Genomic DNA, 20,842 nt, shown 5'->3' on the forward strand with positions numbered 1-20,842 from the left:
TGCTTCCCACACCTGGGAAATGGGAAGGAAGCCCATTCTCTTCTCTGGTAGAAGGAACAGCCACAGGTAGGCCTGATTTACAGAAGGGTTTGTGGTTGTGCAATGATGGCAGAGAAGGTAAAACATTTGGAATGCTCCTGGCTGTTCTCAGAGAGCTGCTCTCTGGGGGATCACCACCTGGGAATGGTGGAGCTTAGATAAACTGCCATGGTCTCCTGTGACTTTCACAGGAGCTTGCTTTCTGCCTTGGGAGGCTGCTACGGCCCAATCCCCAGTCCAGGTCGGACCCAGAGAGGCGACTCTAGCCTTTGGGGCCAAGCCTTCATATTTGAGCTTTGGGTCCCAAGACACAGAAGTCCCATGGGAAGAGAGCAGAAGTATGGGCCCTGCAGCGGTGCGCACAGGAGCGCATTCTCCTGCCTTTGGGGAAGAAACTCTTACCTAAGGGAAAGAGTTGGGGAGCCTCTCTCTCGAATCCTGATCTCTCTCCCCCAGGTGCCAGGAACTAGGAACCAAAGGCTCTGTGAGCTTTGTGACTTCCTATGTCCAGTTCTGCTTTTACCTGGTGTCCTTGTTCTGAGCAAGAAAACCCTTAACATAGAAAAAAGCAAGAGGTTCATTTTTGGCAGTAGTTAAGAGAAAACCAGGAGTCCATCCTCTAGAAGTTGGCCAAAATGGGAAGCGGATTGTGATAGAATGAGACAGTGGGTGGTGGTAGTTTTAAAATTTGAAATTTTAATTTTCATATCCAACATGGGGCTCAAACCCACGATCTCAAGATCAAGAGTCGAGCTCTACTGACTGAGCCAGCCAGGCCCCTGCTGGAGGCAGTTTCAGAGAGGAAAGGGGAACCACCAAGTCTGTGGACCTGAAGCAAGGAAGAAATGGGAGCACAGGAAGAGGCTGGGATCCTGGTGATTAGTGAGACATCCAGCCCTCAACACCCAGGAAGTAGGCCTCAGGCATGTCCTCTTTCCTCCTCCCCTTTCCTTCCACCGTTTATACCCATCCCCGGTGACTGTCACCGGAGACTGGCATCTCCATAGCCCAGGCCTGGCACTATTTGGCTCATATGCTTGCAGGGTTCGGGTGGGTCATTTCCATGAGGGCTGAAGCAGCCCAAGCTCCTGCCACCCCAGCCCTCAGGAGCCTCCACGCAGGGGTCTTTCCCAGCACCGTCTGCCACAATAGAGTAAGTACTGGGCACACAGTTTCAAGGCAGCCAGAGGCCCTGAGTTTTCTAGAACAGACTCTGCCCTCCACACAGCTTCTCCATCTAAGTGGTGTGAACGAGCATTGTGAAGATACTTGTGGGCAGCCAGCACTGACCACAGCTACCTCCCAAACTGTTTGGCTTCACCACAAGCCAGGGATCTCTAAGAAGCATGGAGGAGTGGCCAAATTTCCCTACACCCTTGAGAAGGGTTTAGCAATGAGCTAAGAAAGCTAACTGGCTCCGAAGAGTCTGGTGGCCATGATAAGACAGGCAGCAGAAAATAAGTGAGTCTAGGGATCACAGACTCTCCAGTGACTGCCAGCAATAAAAGAGGCTACCTCTTGCTAGTAGCCACACTGGACAGAGGGAAAACAGCAAACCAGACCTCTCATACCTAATGTGTTTAACAGAGGTGCTACCCAGAGGGGAAGGGTGTTGGAGATCATTAAGTTAAAAGACAAAAAATAAAAAACAAAATCAAAAAAACAAAAGAAACACCTGAGAAAACACAGATGAGACCACGTTTTCCTGGAAATATTAGGATTTCACTTTCTGTTGGGTGAAGTGGAATAAGAGAAAAAACAAAGCTGTTATTTGCTGCACAGGGTTTCCTGGCTGAGGTGGCGACATACAAACAAAGGTAGTTTACTCGGATTGGCAGTGCTGGAACGTGCTCTAAGGCCCCGTTAGTCCAGGTGCAGTCCAAGGACTGGCAGCATGGCCATCACCTGGGATGTGGTAGAAATGCAGTCTCAGGTCTCACCTTGGACATTCTACAACTCAATCTGCATTTCAAGATCCTAAGGTGACTTATGTATATTAAATGTGAGAAGTTCTGCCTTAAGGGATGATTCAGGTTTCAAATCCTTTTTTTTCCTTACAGTTGAACACAAAATCTTTGGCAGTAAAAGCAGAGCTGTGCTGGCTAATTTGGGTGGCCATGCCGCTTTACTCCTCACACACAGCAGTCCTTGAGGCACATCTGAGGATCTTTAAAATCTTTGGGACTGCTTTAAAACCTACTATCTCACCTCAGCTCCCTGTTTGGCACTGACAAGAGCTAAGGAGATGGGTTTCTAATCACAGATGCTCTGCTGTGAGGGGCACAGGTGAGGGCATATCGACTATACTTGCAAGCGAGCAAGGTTTTATTGATGGAACATGTTGGCAGACACTGGGGCAAGGGTATGAACTCAGCTCACTGCTCAGTCTGAAGTGCCCTGACTCCTGCCCAGCCCAACCTCAGGACCAGACAGACACAAACAAGCCTTGGGTACTCTCCGTTTCCGGAGTCTTGGGTGCCTCAACAAGCCCATAAACACACACCCTGCATTTCCAGGGCTGCACATACAGACTCACGATCTTAAAATCACTTACCTGAGGTCCCCAGAGCTGGGTCATGTGGCAAGGTGAGCCTGGCCAATGAGACAGCCCTCACTGTGATCCATGCCAGATCTGCACTCTAAGGCCTGGGCTTCTAGGCTCTCTGAAGGATGCTTCTTTTAGCAGGCAAGAGCCCTCCCCCACTCTTTCCGTTTTAGGGGATTGGATTCCTGGGTTCCTTAGAGCTGGGCTCTCTCACATGGAAGATGTACAAGTCTTCAGAAAGTGGGTAGATAGAGCATGAGTCATAACTTGGGGACTGGTTAATGAGCATGGAGTCTTCACTTTTAACGTTCAAGTCTCATCCATCTATCCTCAGGGAAAGGAGAGACAGATGAGGAGGAACATTAGGGCTGTGAGTGTTTCTCATTATGAAATGTTAGCTGTATTTCTTTTTTTTTTTTAATTTTTTTAATGTTTTATTTATTTTTGATACAGAGAGAGACAAAGCATGAGAGTGGGAGGCGCAGAGAGAGGAGGAGACACAGAACCAGAAACGGCTCCAGGCTCTGAGCCAGCGGTTAGCACAGAGCCTGATGCGGGGCTCGAACCCACAAAGGTGAGATCTGACCTGAGTCGAAGTCGGAGGCCTAACTGACTGAGCCACCCAGGCGCCCCAGGGACTGGATTAAAAATGGGTGAAAGGGGAGTATAGTAGCATGTTTGGGGACCTAGAAGACTTAGAGGTCTCCGATCCAAAACTTACATGTTTTTCAGGCAAGGGCACTAGCCTACCACATCTGAGACAATCTGAGTTGTCACGCCTACAGAGAGGTGGCCATTGCCAACCTTGGCAAGGTTCCAGCAGGAAAGTCACTGGGGCCTTGCTGAGAACTGGAAAGGACCCATCCTAGTGGGCCTGTTGACCAGAAGCCACAGTGGTGACAAGAGAGCACTGGTTAATTGGGAAACTGATGCTGGTTTGTTCTGTGTGAAGCGTTGGTCAAATGTAGCAGCAGGGAAAACAAGAGGCAGCATATATAACAGAACTGCTTGAGATCAACAAGATGGAGAAAAGGCTGACCCTGTGACTGCGTGAATGGCAGTTGCTCAGTGGCCATCCCTCTCCGATGTGGGGTGTGCAGGGTGAGCCAATGCTCGGGAGGCCACATGGCCAGCACACTTGGGAACACCATGAGCTCTGCTCAGAGGTGACGCAAGAGCATATCAGTGTTTTAGCTCAATCAGAGAAACAGCAACTGCCAGTCTAGGCTGGGAACTTGCTCTTTAACCAGCTGAGGAGCTAAGTTTTCAAAGCTTGGATGTCTTAGAACATTGTAACATATTTCATTCTATATTCTTTCATGATTCTTACAAACACGGCTAACTTTGAGAACACTAAATTCCATTCACAGTTTGTCAGTATTCACAGTCTGTTAATATTTCCACTAACAGATCCACAGACAGTGTATACTCAAACTGCCAATGGGCTGGTTTCTGGGATTTCTATATACATTTTTGTACACACACCACAGTTTTAGAAGTTGGGACCATAAACTTGTTCCTATTAGTTAGAAATTTTACACATTACACACTGCCCTCTCTCACTTATGGTTGGAGAAAGAACCTGTCGGTAATTAAGACTGCCACCATGAAACTCCCTGATGGTGGACCAGGCCAAGCTGTTCACGCCTGATTCTTAGAGTCTAGGTCTTGCATTGGAAAGGTAGGCACTGGTCCACCTCCTCTCTGATGGCTGGAGGCAAATTCCAAAGCCTGATTAAAAATGCCACTGAGGAAATGTCCACAGAGCACTTCTTGTCCCAATGATGACCTGTCCTCTCCGACCACAGGAATGATGTTGGGGATCTGTGTCTCCTTTACCTGTCACATTCCTCCACGAACCCTACTGTGCCCCGAGGCAGCTGCAAAGACCACAGACATCCTGATTTACATAAAATTATCTCACTCCATTTTATTTAAGATTTTTTTCTCCAGTTAGTAAAAGAAAGATGTGTCTCTCTTTATACATATATACAAGTTCAGTTATAAAAATAGACAGCACATTCAAAGAGAAAAAAGGCTTGGCATTTTTCTGATTCCCTCTAAATAGCATCTGTACACAAGAGTCTGGGTTTAGGCAGAGGAATCTTACTGATTTAAATTAAATGATTCCCCTACCACCCTTACTCCAAAAAAAGTTTTAAAAATCAATCTGTCTAAACTCAATTCCGCGATTTTCAGGTGTGCAAATTAGAGACTGGCCCGCCCGGAAGCACCCGCTCCACCAGGGACATCAGGCTGGGGGGCAGGCAGAAACACCTCCCATGCAAACACCACCCTTTTGCCTCTCTGCAGGGGAAGCAAGCTCAGGCAGGTGGGGCTAGGGCTGGGAGGGTAGGTGCTGAGCTCTGCCCTTTATCCATCCTCTCCGCCTCACTCCTGCTGTCCCTTCCTTTCTCAGTGCAATACAGACAGTGCATATAGCCAAGCAGGGGGCTGAAGGGCAGGGGTGGGGAGACTGTGCATTCAGGAAGGGCAAGGGGAGCTGCAAGAGGGGCAGTGAAGACGTCCTGCTGATTGAGGTGGCTCCTGGTCTCTTTACTGGCTTCTGGGAGTCCTGGGGTGGAAGCTGCTGCTATAGTTGCTGGTGGGACCTGAAGGTTCTCTGGCGTGAACCATGCAGGACAGGGGAGGAAATGCTGGGAAAACAAGTGCCTCCGGGCATGCCTCCTCTAGCCTCTGTCACCCTCAGAAGCCACTACATTCCCGCACTCACTGTTCTTTCTCTTCAGTGCTGACACTCTGGCAAATGGGGTCTGGAGACATGGGGAGCTGCCCAAAGACCGAGGATGCCAGATATATGATTTCCTCCCTTCTTAGCCCTACGGGAAATCACAGCCCTAAGAGAGGTCTCCACTGTGGAAGGTTCTTCACAGCACTTGCACAGCTTTTGCAAGGGACATGGCCAGAGCCCAAGAGTGGAATGGGGATGGAGACTGTGCCTGAGCATCTAAAGGGGGTCTATGTCAGGCCCTTCTCCAGTGCGAGGTTTAAGACGTGGCTGTAAAGTTCATCTGAGATGCTGCAGGGCCGATCTCTGTCCTTGGGCCTTCTTCCTATAGGCCACCCCAGAGCACTCCTCTTGAGACACCTGCCTGTCCTTCCCTTGCTGCAACTGGTCATCTCTGCCCTCTAACCTGGGATGTAAGACGCTGCACTGGGCAAGCCATCCAAAGACCACTTGAGGGCCATGACTCTAGCCCCTAGTTTGGTTGAAGGTTGAAGGAAGCTAGAGGGTTCAGGTAGTTACCGTCCTCCAGAGGGGTTGGTGCCTTTGCCCTGTTTCCGGACCAGGGAATCTGGGGCTAGGCTGCTGGTCAAATGGAGGCTCTTGGGAGTCCCAGGAACATTATTTCCTTTGCTTAAAGGGGAACTCAAGGGAGAAGAGGCGCTTGAAGGTCCAAAGTCAGCAAGGCCAGCAGGCCGAACAAGGGACGTCTGCAGAGGACTGCTGGCCGAGATTCCTGTGGGAATGGAGAAAGAGACAAGAAGAGTGTAGGCAGCAGGCCTGTTTGAGCTGTCCTAGTGCCTAACCTTAGTCAGTCTGGGCTGGAGGTGAGGCTGCGGAGAATCCCTCTCTCTGCCACTCCTTGCTAACCTCTTCTTAGTACAACCTCTTACTTGCTTTCTTGTCAACTGTCTTTTCAGTAAAAGGGATGTGTTTTTAAAAGAAAAATGATACCTACCCAGCCTTCTCCACATCACCTCATCCAGAAGGATAAGATGTTTCCTTGGTGCTCGAGGACAGAGCACACATTACACAATGTGGGGAAGCCAAGGCTGCAGGATGGTGGGTAACTTCATAGGCACTAAGTATTCTCTTACACATTCCTTCTTCCTTGGGACATCGTTTGTGATTAGCTGCTTCCTTCTTAACTTCACAAGATGTCCTCTACTACCCAAGACCTGCACCTTCAAGGACCCAGTTAAAATTGCTCACCTTCAGTGATGGTTCCCTGGGTGCAACTCTTTTTCTTTCGTATGAGCCAAATCCACTTACACCTGATAACACACTGTCTAACGTGAGTCAATTGTTTCTTGTGGACTGGTTTTACTTTCCTAAAAAAGCATACTAAGTGCTCAGTGAGCACAAAGCTGTCTCTTCCTATATACAGTGGAGCTGCAGGAGATCTCTGAATCAGTCCATTCTCAGTTACCAAGCATTGTTGTTTTTCTTGTGACACTCTACCCATTGCCTCCTTTATCCCTCCTGCCCCTTCTCAGAACACGTCTCTAGAAGAAAGCCTGATGGGTATCATGCTCTGCCCATCTGTGGGTGAGACCCCACCACAGCAGCCTTGGCTGCTGATATGACTTGTTTTTCAAGGATGTGATGAGCTGGCAAAAGGTTAAGAAATGCTGAACTAGGCTATTATACTTCATATTTGTTGAATGAAGAAAATACACAAAAGCAGAGATTCCTACAGGAGGAGGAAGCAGGGGGAGGGCGGCTAACACTTACTAATAAGCTAATGCCTATACCTACTACAACACTATCAGCTAAACATGAAGCCCAGGTTGTGAATGGGGAGAGATGTCAGTCAGTCAGTCAGTAGTTATGGTTATAATCTTCCTCCAAGTGTCATGCTCACTAGAGCCACTTCCCTTCTCGCTCTTTCCAGAGCCTCCCATCACACACTTCATAAGCCTGTGCCCATCAGGTCTTGCTCTGTTTTTCTACTCTTGAGTGCTACTGCTCCTCTTGAGCACAGCACGACTGACCTGCTTTGTGACCCCTGATGGGTCCAATCCTTTCTCATCCATCTTCTTTCTGAATTACAGTTTGGCAACTTCATATTCAGGTCCATGGCTTCTCCTTGTTCCAGGCTACAACTACAAAGAAGGCCTCCTCTCTTTGGTCACTAAGTACAAGCATACTGCTGTGCACTGCTGTTAAATGTATTCCACGGAAAGCTTCCCCTTCTCATTTCTACCATACACTCCAGAGAGGGGTCCATGTACATGAAGCATGCTAGCCTGGACTACTGAAACATAATCACTGAAATGTGGATCTTGCGGGGAAAACACGAGTTCTCAAAGCAGGAAGAATTCTGATGGTTTAAAATAGTACAGTCCAGAAATTCATAATTATTTTCACATCAAAGGTGAAACTGTACTAAGTCTTAAGGGCAAGGGCAGAATTAGGACTGCTCAGTGCAGAAGCAGAACCCAAGGTGGCCTTTGGGAAGGAGCTTTCCCACCTGAGGGTCCCCTACCTGCTCTCCAGGCAGAATGGTCAGTAGACCCCCTCCAGACTGGCCCTCATTAGAATGGAGCCTGCAGCTCACCCTCGCCCAAAGGCCTCCGCACCTTTAGACACGTTGTACCCGTATGCAGCATAGGCAGCTGCGGATGCTGCCGCAGCTCCTGCTTTGGCTCCTGCCATAGCGGCAGCACTGCCTGCGGTGGACTTCCGGCTCCGGCCTTTCCCTGCTCCTTTGGCTGTGCTTCCTGAACCTTTGGGGCGGCCGCGGCTTCGCGCTGAGTGGCCACGTCCCGCGGCTGGCATTTCCTGAATGGAAATTCCTGTGGGAACAAATGGACCAAGTGGTAAAAAAAAGTCCATCTCTTCACATCTTAACAGAGTCTTCCCCTAACAGGGAAGGCTGGCTCTTAGGGAATCTCAGGACTTCCAGGAAGGTCTCTGTCCCCATTTAATGGCTGGTCCAAGGAGTCACAGAATTCAAAACAGCTAAAACTAGTTCATTACTAAATGAACCCCAGGAGCAGGGTCTCTATGATTCACTTGTATATCTCAATTTGCTCCTGCCCTGGAGAGTCAGCTTTTACTCCCAAGATTTAAATCTAGACCTTCTCAAGAAATAGCAACAACACTGGGCCCCACAGAACAAACAGTGGAAAGGCCCAGAAAAGCAAACTTTAATTAAAAACTAACAAAAAGAAGGTGAAATATAAAAGATAGGGCTGATTAGAAAACAAAGAAGTTTGAAATCTTTATAAAGTTCTTTCTCCCTTTCAGTTGACAGGGCCACTCAAAGAATGAGCCCATAAATTTTCCTTTTTACTTCCACTCAACTCTTCTTTACAGACAGTAGAAAATGCCTATTTTCTGATCTCTGACCAACTCTGTCTGATCTTAGTCAGAGCTGGGACTTTAGCCAGCACCAAACCAATGCTTCTCCTGAGGCAGAGGACCTGGCCCAAGCTGCATAAGACGGCAGGATCACTCACCATTCACGGTGTCTGAAACGGAGCCCGTTATGGAAGCAGGAGAGTTGGTGGCTCGAGACTGGGGGGCTGAGGAGGCTGGATCATCCACGATGACCAGCATATCACTGCTGCTCTCATCAGGGGGGATAGAGCCAGTGTGCAGTTCACTGCTGATGGAGATCTAGAGGAAGAAAGATCGAGATCACCACCATTCCTGGTACCCACACCCCATGGCCCTGTACCCATGGGAGGACATGATTCTCAGGCTATTTCTCTCTCCTGCCTGGCTTCACTCCTGAGGGTGAGACCCCTTGCTTTGGCTTCAAAGAAGCCAGCTTGCTCTCATTTCCTTTTCTCCTTATGGATTCCATGTGCAGCCCCCTTCCCCAAGGCAGAACTCCAGGAGAAGCAAACACTACAAAGTCAGGATGCAGTCTCTATTGCTATGATGAAAGCATCTAAAAGGGCCTCACCTCACTGAAAGGGCTGGGCATGGCTGAGTCCACGCTAATGAAGGAGTCATCCCCGTCAGCAGAAAGGTTGGAGTTATCAGCCGAGGGAACAAATGGGATCACTAGGTTCATACCCTCTTTTCTCCTTTTCCCATCCAATTCATCTTCCTTTTTCTTCTGGGAACACACAAATCAAGAAATATGGAAAAAGCATGAAGATAGGCACCAAAAGAAGAGTTGAGTTTGAAAATAAAGTGATGACAGAAACCTGACTCTCTGTAAACATCCAGGCTTTGTTTTTTGTTTTTAACTAGCATAATTTTAAGAAAAGAAAAACTCCTACAGCAGGAGGAAAAAATAGCTCAAGAACCCTATAATGTCTTGTATTAGAAAGCCACCTTTTTGTCTTTGATGTTGTTCCTGAATGTTAAAGATATTTAAATTCCAAACAGTGGTAAGTAATGGGTTAGATAGTTCTTGGGTTTTTCAACTTTGTAAATATAGTGAGTACTACATTAAGTGAGCACTTTCTTACCTTCAGGTCAGAAATAGTTCTGCTTAGTGGAAGGTACAACTGTGGGTGTAGATTTTACAAAAGAAGGGACAAGGGACATAAGGCCCAGCACAAACTTGGATAAGGGGAAGAAGTCAACCTTCACTTCAGATAAAACAAATTTAAACATGTGGCCAGACAATACGGTTCAGACAAGCCAAACCGTCAAGGGGAATGAAGCATGGACAACTGTTGGAATTGAGGGCCTGAAGCTATCAAGATGTCTGAAGCTCATGGCAGCTATCTTGTTCAAGACAAGGCATTAAACGAGGGCTGATGAAGGTCTTACCCAATGGTAAGCCAGGCCCACTAGAAAAAATTAGGAAGCACCTTCTGGGAGATAGTAAAGTGGTTTTGAACCAACAATCTTTGGTGTAACTCTGGGAACCTAGTCAGAACTAATGGGCTGACTCCTGAGATAAGAATAAATCCTAAAGTTCTCAATTTAACTTACTTGTCAATAAAGACTAGGAATAAAGATCACTGAAACAGGGGCACCTGCGTGGCTTAGTCGATTGAGCATCCAATTTCGGCTCAGGTAATGATCTCAGGGCTCATGAGTCTGAGCCCCACAGTAAGCTTGCAGCTTTCAGCCTGTCAGTGCAGAGCCCACTTTGTATCCTTGCCCTGCTCTCTCTCTCTCTCTCTCTCTCAAAAAAAAAAATCACTGAAATAATACTCTGGTATAAAGAGTAAGATTGGGAGAAATTTACATTCCACTCAGCAGCTAGCCTACTGGGCTTAGGTGGGAAATGTCAGAAGGGAAACAAAAACCAGCTTGAATCTTTGGCATAAATTGGAGGAAAAGAGATGAACAGACTGGGCAGTGATTTATTTTGCTAAAAGTAGTAGATGATACTGAATGGAACACTAGCACAATTATGGTAGGATTGAACATAATGACAACTTAGGCCTTAAGATTCTATGGAATCTGATAATGTAAGATTGATCCATTTTACCCACATTTAGCCTTCTGCTTTGCAACAGCCCCAACAAATGATTTCCATAATTACATGTGACCACAGACAGGGCAGGTCTGGGCGGGGGCAGGGTACTGGTTTACCAAGACTTCATTTCTGCAGACCAAATGTACATCAGCACAGAACTGTTACTTATTACCTACAGGTGGAGTTGGATACCAACCAGTAGCCAAGATGACAAGACATGTACCCAAAGCCTTTTTGTAAGCCCCACCCTGCCCTGCGCCGGTCCCTGTTGGCCACCTCAAGCTTGAGATACCTTCTCTGCATACTTTTCCCGCTTGCGCTTGCGCTCTTTGACTCGGTTGGTTTCCTCCTGCTGCCGTTTCTCTTCTTGGCGCAGCCTCACTATCAAGAAAATTAAAAAGATCTGATGAAGTACCTGTGTTAAGTGTAATCCTCATTATCTGAAAATACTATGGCCATACCCTCTTGATATTTGGTTTCCAAGGTATGATTTCTGTCTAAAGTAGGTAACTGGTGTTTTTTTTAATTTGGAGAAGATAAAGAGTTCTTGGAGTCTTAACAGTTTTTTGGGTTCAAACTATTATTTGATTTAATTGTTGTGGGCCTTTCTTTGCCTTTATTCTTTTTCTTTTTAGCCTTTTAATATCTCTGCACTGTAGAGACCAAGTATGGTTGGAGAGTGCTGAAAGGCTTTTATAAGGTGGTGGCAAATTTGAGCAATATAAGATAGGAATTTCGTCAAATTTTCTGATATCATGCTATGAAATCCTCAGGGGCTCATAAGGTAATTCTGAAACCAATTGTTCTCAAAAGCCAGAAATACATGGAAGAAGCGTTACAGAAGTATGCTTCTCCACCTTCTCCATAAAAACATTTCTTTGGGCAGAACAGAATAAATTCACCACTGCTGAGGAGTCTAGGGATATAGCTTCCCAATGTAAATTAATTCAAAGTCATATTACTTTTAAAATACATGCAAATTTTGCCTTCTACCCCATAACACACTTTTTTTAATGTTTTATTTATTTTTGATACAGAGAGAGACAGAGCATGAGAGGGGGAGGGGCAGAGAGAGAAGGAGACACAGAACCGGAAGCAGGCTCTAGGCTCTGAACTAGCTGTCAGCATAGAGCCTGACGTGGGGCTCGAACCCACGAACGTGAGATCGGACCTGAGCCGAAGTCGGAGGCTTAACTGACTGAGCCACCCAGGCGTCCCATTCCATAACACATTCTTGTTTGGGTTTTAATATAAGTTATTAACATAAAAAGTGTTTCTCCCCAAATACAATCTTTGGCTTTGCCTACACATGGGGCACAAAGGCCTCTACCACATTTAGATGTGTGCGGCCAGAGAAACATATTTTGTAGGGAGGAGAGAGCTTCAGTTTAGAGTACGTACATTTCTTCTCCAGCTCTTCATCGTCTAGAAGAAGACTAACCACCTCTTTGGGTTTCAAGGTATCTGGTTTGAAGTTCCCACCGGAAATCACCATCCGTTGAATCTATACCAAAGCAGACCAAAACATCACTACCAAGTACCCATTCCCTTATGGCAAATATCTAGAGAGAAGGCAACATCTTTCTCAATCCGCTCCTCTGGCACTTAGATTCCCCATTTCTTCTCATTCATCTCACTGGATAATCCAGATTATTTGTTCAACAGAAAGAACAATGAGAACTTCTTTTGCTTGGGATTGCTAATTGAGAGCTAGAAGATCCAATACTGAAATCAAGATTAAAAAAAATACACAAACAAACCCCAAATAATCATTTCTTTGGAAACTAACAAATTTCACATAAAAATTAGAGGCTGACAAATTGGGAGTCCTACAGTGAGACTCCTGAATATGAAAGTATGTGAAACATTAAGGCTATGACTGATGTGGCCTCCACATGAACAACAGCCCAATCTAGGCTGTAGAAGCCATTTAGATGGAAAAGGAATGAGGAAGGAGTAGCCACGCTAATACTGGCCCTGATTTTATTTTCTATTCAGAAGAAATTTTCACCCCTTCTTGGCCAACAAAAGGCAAACGTCTTAGCCCAGTAAATGTGGTTGGACTTTCCAATTTCTCCACCAATAAAGTACTCCCTCTGTCTTGTGCTTACCTCACTCTTCTCCTTGGCTCGCTGTAGAATACGTTCTTCAATGGTGCCTTTACAGATGAGCCGGTACACAGTAACCTGCTTTGTCTGCCCCAAGCGGTGGGCCCTGTCCATGGCCTGCTGGTCCACAGTAGGGTTCCAGTCACTATCATAAAAAATCACCTGCATAGGCAGGACAAGAATACAGCAAAGACTGAGGCACTCTCACAGAAAGATGATGAATTTTGAGAGCAACCTAGCCACTTGTCATCTGCAATAGTTTGATGCCAGATTTTTTTCTATGATAATTAAGATGCTCCAGTATCCACTCATAAAACCAAGCCATCCCTTCACTTGCCCTGGGCAAAATAGATATACTCTAGCTTTTCCTCACCGTTTTCACATTTAAAAAGAGGGACCAATGATAGTATTAATAATTAACCCTTAGTGCTTACTTTTTTGCCAGTCACTGTTCTAGGTGCTTTATGTGTATTAACTCATTTAAATCCCATAATCATTATGAATTAGGTACTATTAACACCCTGTTTTATAGATGAGGAAACAGATGCACATAGGAATTACAGAATTTATCCAAGATCACATAGTCTAAGTAAGTGGTATGCTTGGGAGGTGAGGGATATGAAAGCCTTCTCTCTTTGCACCCGCCCCACCTTTTTTAATAGATTTAATTTATTTAAGTAATCTTTAACCCTAACGTGGGGCTCAAACTCACAACCCTGAGATCAAGGGTCACATGCTTTTCCAACTGAGCCAGCCAGATGCTCCTGAAAGCCTTTCTAATACTAAGCCTACCTTGGTAAGAGAGAGAGAGGCATGGATTTCTTTGCATTCTCCAGCTATTTCCTGTCCCTTGAATTCAGCAAAGAAATGTTAAAAAGGGATCTCTGGCCGCTTTTAGTTTGCTAAACAACAAACACAACAACAAAATGTACTCCCCTCTTCTCTATCCCATGAGTGATCCTAGAATTACCAGACTCCTAAATCCTCAGCCCTGAGGCTACTATTGAATACAGGGGACCTCCTGAAAGAAAGCCAGTTCCAAATGGTCCTTAATGGTCTCTCCCACGTGCCCTCATATATACTGACGTAAGTCACCAAAGCTATCCACTGCTTCAGAAATGAACTAATCCTTTTTACAGTCCACTGTCCCTATTGTGGAATGGCCCTCACCACCTATGCCTACCTCACTGGGGCTGTCAGACCAGCAGGCTTTCTAGAGCTCAGTCTCTCTCTTCTTCAGTCTACTTTGGGTACCACTGTAGGCTACTTCATCTCTGTGCCAGTTATGGTGGTAATACTCCAAGTCCAAACTCCCCTCAATAATCAGACCCTGCTATAATACTGAGCCAACTTCATCTCTATTCTTTTCTAAAACAAACATGCCCCTTCCCCGTTGTCGGACCGGTCTCCTCAGCGTTCCTCACTTAGTCTGTTTGCACCACTTTTTGCTCAAGCTGCTTTCTGACCTGGAATCCCTCACTTCTTCTGTATTGGTCCTTTAAAGGATGAGTTCAAGTTTCCGACTTAGAGGAAGGCCTGATTTATTTTCTTTCTTTCTTAATTTTTTTTTTAAAGTAGCCTCCATGCCCAGTGTGGGGCTTGAACCCACAACCCTGAGATCAAGAGTCTTATGCTCTACCAAATGAAACAACCAGGCCCCCGGCCTCCCTGATTTCTCTTGCCTATAACAATGTCCCTTTTGCCTATTCCTCATGGATTCCAAGTAGACATAATAATGGCTACAATCTGTTCAGCACTTACAATGTATCTGACACTAGTATGCATTCATATTTCACTAAATTTTCACAAAAACCTGTGTGTTTCCTTCATCTTATAAATCAGGAAGTGACTAGCCTGGGCTCACAGCCTTAACAGTCTGCCTCCACAACTTGCATTATTAATGATACCTTGTACTGCCTATCCTGGTCCAAGTTCCCACTTAATTACCTATCTTCTACAGGTAACCAATTATTTCATGTGTATTATTTTTAAAAAAAAAACCTCTCTATATAGGGGCACCTGGCTGGCTCAGTGGGTACAGCACCTGACTCTTGATTCCAAGGTCATGAGTTCAAGCCCCATGTCGGGCATGGAACCTATTTAAAAAAACAAACAAACAAACAAACAAACAAACAAACAAACTCCTTATCTAGTCTTATTGTAGGACAGATACTACCCATCACTTCCAAGTAGAATTCCATAAATACTAGTCAATTGATAACAGAATCTCTAAGGGGACTGATCAACACTAGACTAAGCCTAATAATGTAAACTGAAGAGTGATTCACTTCAAAGTAATTTATTTATTCTCACATTTAAAATTGGAGGCAATTCTGCCATTCTCTGCAGAATTCAGACTTTGAGTGAAGATAGACAAAAGGCACTGGCATTTTCAATGTTCTTGCTTATAAATAATAAAATCTCCTGTGGCTCTTTCTTATGCTGCTCCTTTTGTCTTGGTTTTATATGAGGTATAATCTCATAATTTTTAGCATTAAGAATCCTTGGGGAGAAAAATACAAATTGCCTGGCAAGGAAAAAAAAAATCAGTGTGAAAACTTACTGTTAACTTACTGTTAATCTACAGACCTAGAATTTCAAAGTACACAACGCTTGCCATTTGTAAAGGAGCATAGCAAACCTGACCACAGGATATTTTGGAGATTCAATAGGATATGCAAAATTCTGGAAAATCTACTTTAAACTTTCAGAGAGAGTAAGGAAGAGAAGACAGAATTAATAAAAAGGAGGCCTCCAACTGGACTGGGAGAAAACACTACTTGCCCAACATACCTAAAATATCTACATATGTGGAAAATGACAGCTGATACCACACTCAAAAGACAGTGCCTTTAGTTACCTAAGCCTGAGGCAATGGTATAGTATCAATTCACAATGGGAAATTCTATATTATGAATCATTTTATAGGTGCTTCCTTAAACATTTACATTTTTTCCTCCAAGCCTCAGTGGGAACCAAACCTGATTCAACTTGGGTTTTTTTGAACTCATAAACAGTAAAAAGATTAAAGCTAAGGACATAGGTCTGCAATTTAACTTCAAAACAACCCTACACATTTAGTGCCTAATTATAATTTAAATGAGTTAAAAGAGGTGGGGAATTTGGGAGGACAAGTATAAAGTAAGATTCTCATAAGAAAAATACTTACCCAGGGGAAAAAAAGAGTATGAAATATATATAAGCTCTAAGGTTAAAACAAAAACAAGAATGAGATAACTAAAAACCAAGCCAATAATATGGTTATTATCTAACCTGACAATAAAATGAACACTGAATCAACCATGACATGAACTGAAGGTGGTGGGGAGGAGTGCTGGGGGAGACAATGCCCTCCAGAGTGGGAAAGAGAGGACACCTATCTTTGGTAATCAGATTTATGGATCTCAGTGAGACATTCCAAAGAAAAACAAATAACAATTAAAGGGTAAGAACTTAGCCAGGATAAATTAAAGCTAGTCTATGCATGGCCACAAAGCATTACCCAGCAATGACTAAGGGGAAATACATTACTAGACAGCACCTTTATGAAGTTGTACATGCCAAGCTGGACAGGTACAGGAGGGAGGGGGCAAGGTCAGAGCTGAGAGAGGGTGGAGGCGTCTGACTTTATAGGTCAATGACAGGGAGTTTCAGGGGATGATGGAATGAAATAGAAAACGAAAAATTCGAGAGGAATAACTAGAAAATGCTGGACCAACACTTGGAGGGTAAAACTCTTTGACCCAAGAGAATGAGAGGGCTGAGAGCTTCCCATGTTGTCTCACAGGACATACAGGAATTCTCACATTGCTACCAAGGCAGAAAAGCTCCCTCTTCTCTCTCTACATGTGAGCATTTAAAACAGGTCTTACATAGAAAAAAAACAAATAGTACAGTATATAACCACTCCTCACTGAAGACAGTCAAATGCAAAGAGATGCCTACTTCAGGAAGAATACACAAAGAACAACATAGACAGTAAGGGCCATTAATCACATGCTAAAATCATGTTTTTACTGACAGAGCAGGCCAGAGTCCCACTGTTTACAAAAACATGTTTATATATGCATTCCCAATCCTAAGACATTAAGTTTTTCCTGACATTTTAGGCTGACTAACCGCTTCCTTGTCCATAAATGGTTCTGGGGATCTTCCAAAGCTAAATAAATCTCAGGACAAAGGAAGAATGCCAGGCAAGCAGTTAAGCCTATTGTTTCTCTAATCTCTCTCTCTCTCTCTCTCTCTCTCTCTCTCTCTCTCTCTCTCTCTCTCACACACACACACACACACACACACACACACACACACACACCTTGACTGCAAACAAAGTATAACCAGAAATTCATTTCAATCTTGTCTCATTTTACTGAGCAGTATACCAGGAGGTTCTAATTTACAAATGAGTCCCCAAGCCCTCCCCTCAAAATTAAATGTAAATTATTTTGGAATTGGGAACTCAAGAGTATTCAGAGCTGTTCTCTAGCCCCTAGGATGAAAAAAGAATTCCTACTTTTGCTCCTTTAGCTATGGGTTAGGCCTACTTTAGTTCTTTGTGGCTGGCAGGAGCTCCTTACTTCCACAGAGCAAACTGTAAACACTGGAAGCATAATGCAGATCTCCCTATTCAAATCTTTTTTTTTTTTAACCATGCAAATCAACAACTAGAACTACAAAAACCGTAGACCAAACCTCAGATCAGCAGGCTGAGAAGAAAAATGCATTTTAATTACATGAACTTATACGAGACTTCCTAGGCGACCTCATCCAACTTCATGACCTTAAATATCATCTAGGAGATGATGATTAAAAACTACATCTTTAGGGGCATCTGGGTGGCTCAGTTGATTAAGTGTCCAACTTCAGCTCAAGTCATGATCTCGTGGTTTGTGGGTTTGAGCCTTGTATTGGGGTCTGTGCTGACAGCTCAGAGCCTGCAGCCTGCTTCAGATTCTATATATCCCTCTCTCTCTCTGCCCCTCCCCTACTCATGTTCTGTCACTCTCTATCTCAAAAATAAACTAACTATATTAATTAAAAAAAAACTACAAACCCTCCCCCCTACATCTTTAGCCTTAATCTTTCTACTGAACATCAGACCCTGCTGCCTGGGTGGCCTTGCCCTTTAATGTCTACTAAGAATCTTGACCTGAATACACGCCAAACCAAACTCTTGACTTCCCCATTCAAACCCGTTCCTCCTCACCTTTCCCTTAATTAGTAACTGGTGTCTCCACCATTCGAGGTGCCTAGGTCAAACCCCCTGGAGTCTTCCATGACACCTCATATACATCCCACATCCAGTGTTAAGAGCCAACACCAATGGCTGTGCCTTCAAAATACAAGCAGGTTCCTATTATTTCTCCTCATTTCCACTGCTTCAATTCTTGTCCAAGCCACCATCATCTTTTGTCTAACTCCTAACTGAATTTCCTGCTTCTCCCTTTCTCCCTGTAGCTCTTCCCACCCCATTCCCCCAAAGGCGAGGGAACATGTTTAAAACTCAAGCCAAATCATGTTACACCTCTGTTCAAATTCTTCCAGGGGCCTTCCATCTCAAAATTCTTACTGAGCCCACCAAGCCTTACAGGATCTGCTCCACAACACCCCTCTCACAACCTCTCCTCCTCATTTGTTCTGTCCCATCTACAAAGGGCCCCTTGCTATTGCCTAATCATGCCAAACATGTTCTCACCTTAGGCTTTGCACTTATCTCTTCTGCTTGGAATGCTCTTCCTTCTGCCAGATATATGCTTGGCTTGCTTCCTAACTTTCTTCAGATCTCAGCTCATGTCACCTTATCAGAGAATCTATCTATACCAGCATATATAAAACAACCCCTGACCATGAAAGAAGTTTTGAAGAATAAATAGAAGTTTACCAGGTGGAAGAAGAGACACTGAGGAAACAGTTCATGCAACAGTGTGATACAGTATGGTATCTTCAGGAAACAAGTCAATAATTATTTATGGAACATTAATTTTGGAAGGGGGAAGTAATGTAGCCATTAGACTGGAAAGAAAGGTAAAGGCCACAATATGAAGTGCCTTGTATGCCATGTAAAGGAACTTACCCTTTATCCTGTACACAATGGAGGTTCCTTCAAGAGTTTTAGGCAAAGGGAGTGGCATGGTTATTAAAGAAGGGTATAAATAAACCAAGAGAATAAATATGGGGCTTGGGGTTGAGACTGGAGTCCAAAGATCCACCAGGAGAAAGTGGTGACTCTTGCATTTATAGTGAGGTATGACTAACTTGGGTATGGAATGCTTAAAAAATAGAGCAGAAAACCAAGGAGTAAAGAGAAAGCCAAATTTCTGCTATCTAATATGACATAAGTGAGCCACCACCTCAGAGAACAGACAAAAACACACCTACCACCACTGACAGTCTTCCCTTAGGATAACTGAGGCTGATGCATGTTAGATATAGCATCTACCCTGCAAGGCTTTCAGTGGTCCTCTGGTCCTGGGGCCTTGTCCAAACTTGGTTAACTGGCTAAGGTTTATATGCCAAGGAAGGTACAGTTGAGTCCTATGGTTGATATTCTACTTAGTGTTGCTACAGAATCAGTTTTTCATTCTTGAGGTCAGGCAGTTTTACAGTATAGTAGTTAATAAGGAGAAAGTAGACACGGCCTACGGATGGAGACTAGAAAACACGGACTCTGGTTCTAGTTCTGCAGCTTGAGTCTACTCAAGCCTCTTTCCCCCACGCAACTCATGTCTCAGAACTCTCTAGAGTTTGCATCTTCTTTCTATTCCTGGGAATATGCATGCTCTATACTTCATATAGAGGAAACACAGCCACATAAAATAACATTTTTACAGCCATGCCTTCTACAAAACAATTTCCCATTTATGCATTTTTATGCCTCAAGTATTACTAAATACATTCGGGGGTGCCTGGATGCTCAGTCAGTGAAGTGTCTGACTCCTGATTTTGGCTTAGGTCATGATCTTATGGTTTGTAAGATTGAGCCCCATGTCAGGCTCTGCATTGTTAGCAAGGAGTCTGCTTGGGATTCTCTCTCCGATCTCTCTGGCCCTCCCCAATACTTGTACTCTCTTTCTCAAAAAATAAGTAAAAGTAAAAATTTAAAAAAAATTGAATCCTGGAAATAATTCTGAGATTTAAAAGGAATGCTCTTTTCCATTTCAGTCACTGAAGTATTCTTCCAAAAAGATTCGGTATGAAAAGATAGGTAATTTGACAGAATGTCTTTATTTTTTAAATTACCAATTTCATTGCTTTCCAACCACCTTTTAAAGTTTTGAGATATAAAAGTATGAGTTTTTCCCATGGTGGAATCAATGCATAAGAATAATAAAACAATTATTACTGATTTGTTCAGTTATAGGTCCTAAAACAATCTGGCTGGATTGACAAATGTATGTATATATTTTTTACTGTTTATTCACTGATGTACTCTAAGTGGTTAGGACACATAGTTGGCATTCACTAAATATTTGTTGAATGAATGTATAAGAAATTTATTTTAAGAGAATGAACGGAAAAGTCCAGAAGGAAAGCTAAAATGTCCTAGTTCTAGGCAAAAGGCAACCGCTGTCATTTAACATAATGAGGCAAAGAACAAGTGACACAAAGCAAGGGGTAATGCCAACTGAACAATATATTTATAGTAGAGAACCTGCATGTCTAGTATTCTGTGCTCTCCTCACTTACTGTATCTGCAGCAGTGAGATTGATACCCAGTCCTCCAGCTCGTGTGCTCAGCAGGAACACGAAGATGTCATTCCTGCAGAAAAGGGAAGTAGACGTGTTAAAAGGGAAAACTGAAAATTCAGAAAAATGGCATGTGACAAAAGACAGGGATTTCTGAATACAGAACCGTATCTAGGGCTAGAAAGGGTTACCCATGCCTGATCCATATTTATTGACACATTGTACCAAGGTGCTCTGACACAAAAATCAAATGGTGGTTGTCATCTTCCAATTTGGAGATACACTTCTGCTGCCCACAAACATTGACAGGCAATATACTTACAAAC

General features: G+C 44.1%; 1 protein-coding gene across 2 annotated transcripts in view; it reads right to left on the reverse strand.

Annotated features, from left to right (window-relative positions):
* Positions 1-4,488: 4,488 nt before the first annotated feature.
* Positions 4,489-20,842, reverse strand: part of INO80 (INO80 complex ATPase subunit) — a 138,445-nt gene continuing 122,091 nt past the window's right edge. The window contains exons 29-36 of one of the 2 annotated variants that reach the window (XM_029951238.1): positions 20,517-20,589; positions 12,837-12,995; positions 12,127-12,229; positions 11,018-11,106; positions 9,247-9,399; positions 8,795-8,954; positions 7,913-8,128; positions 4,489-6,066 (exon numbers count right to left, since the gene is read on the reverse strand). In XM_029951238.1, coding sequence (XP_029807098.1) covers positions 5,849-6,066; positions 7,913-8,128; positions 8,795-8,954; positions 9,247-9,399; positions 11,018-11,106; positions 12,127-12,229; positions 12,837-12,995; positions 20,517-20,589 — 1,171 coding nt within the window. In that variant the 3' untranslated portion in view covers positions 4,489-5,848. Of the gene's footprint in view, positions 6,067-7,912; positions 8,129-8,794; positions 8,955-9,246; positions 9,403-11,017; positions 11,107-12,126; positions 12,230-12,836; positions 12,996-20,516; positions 20,590-20,842 lie in introns of both variants that reach the window. The other variant, XM_029951237.1, reaches the window with a different exon arrangement.

The sequence above is a fragment of the Suricata suricatta genome, chromosome 9, assembly GCF_006229205.1.
Source record: "Suricata suricatta isolate VVHF042 chromosome 9, meerkat_22Aug2017_6uvM2_HiC, whole genome shotgun sequence".
Lineage (NCBI taxonomy): Eukaryota > Metazoa > Chordata > Mammalia > Carnivora > Herpestidae > Suricata > Suricata suricatta.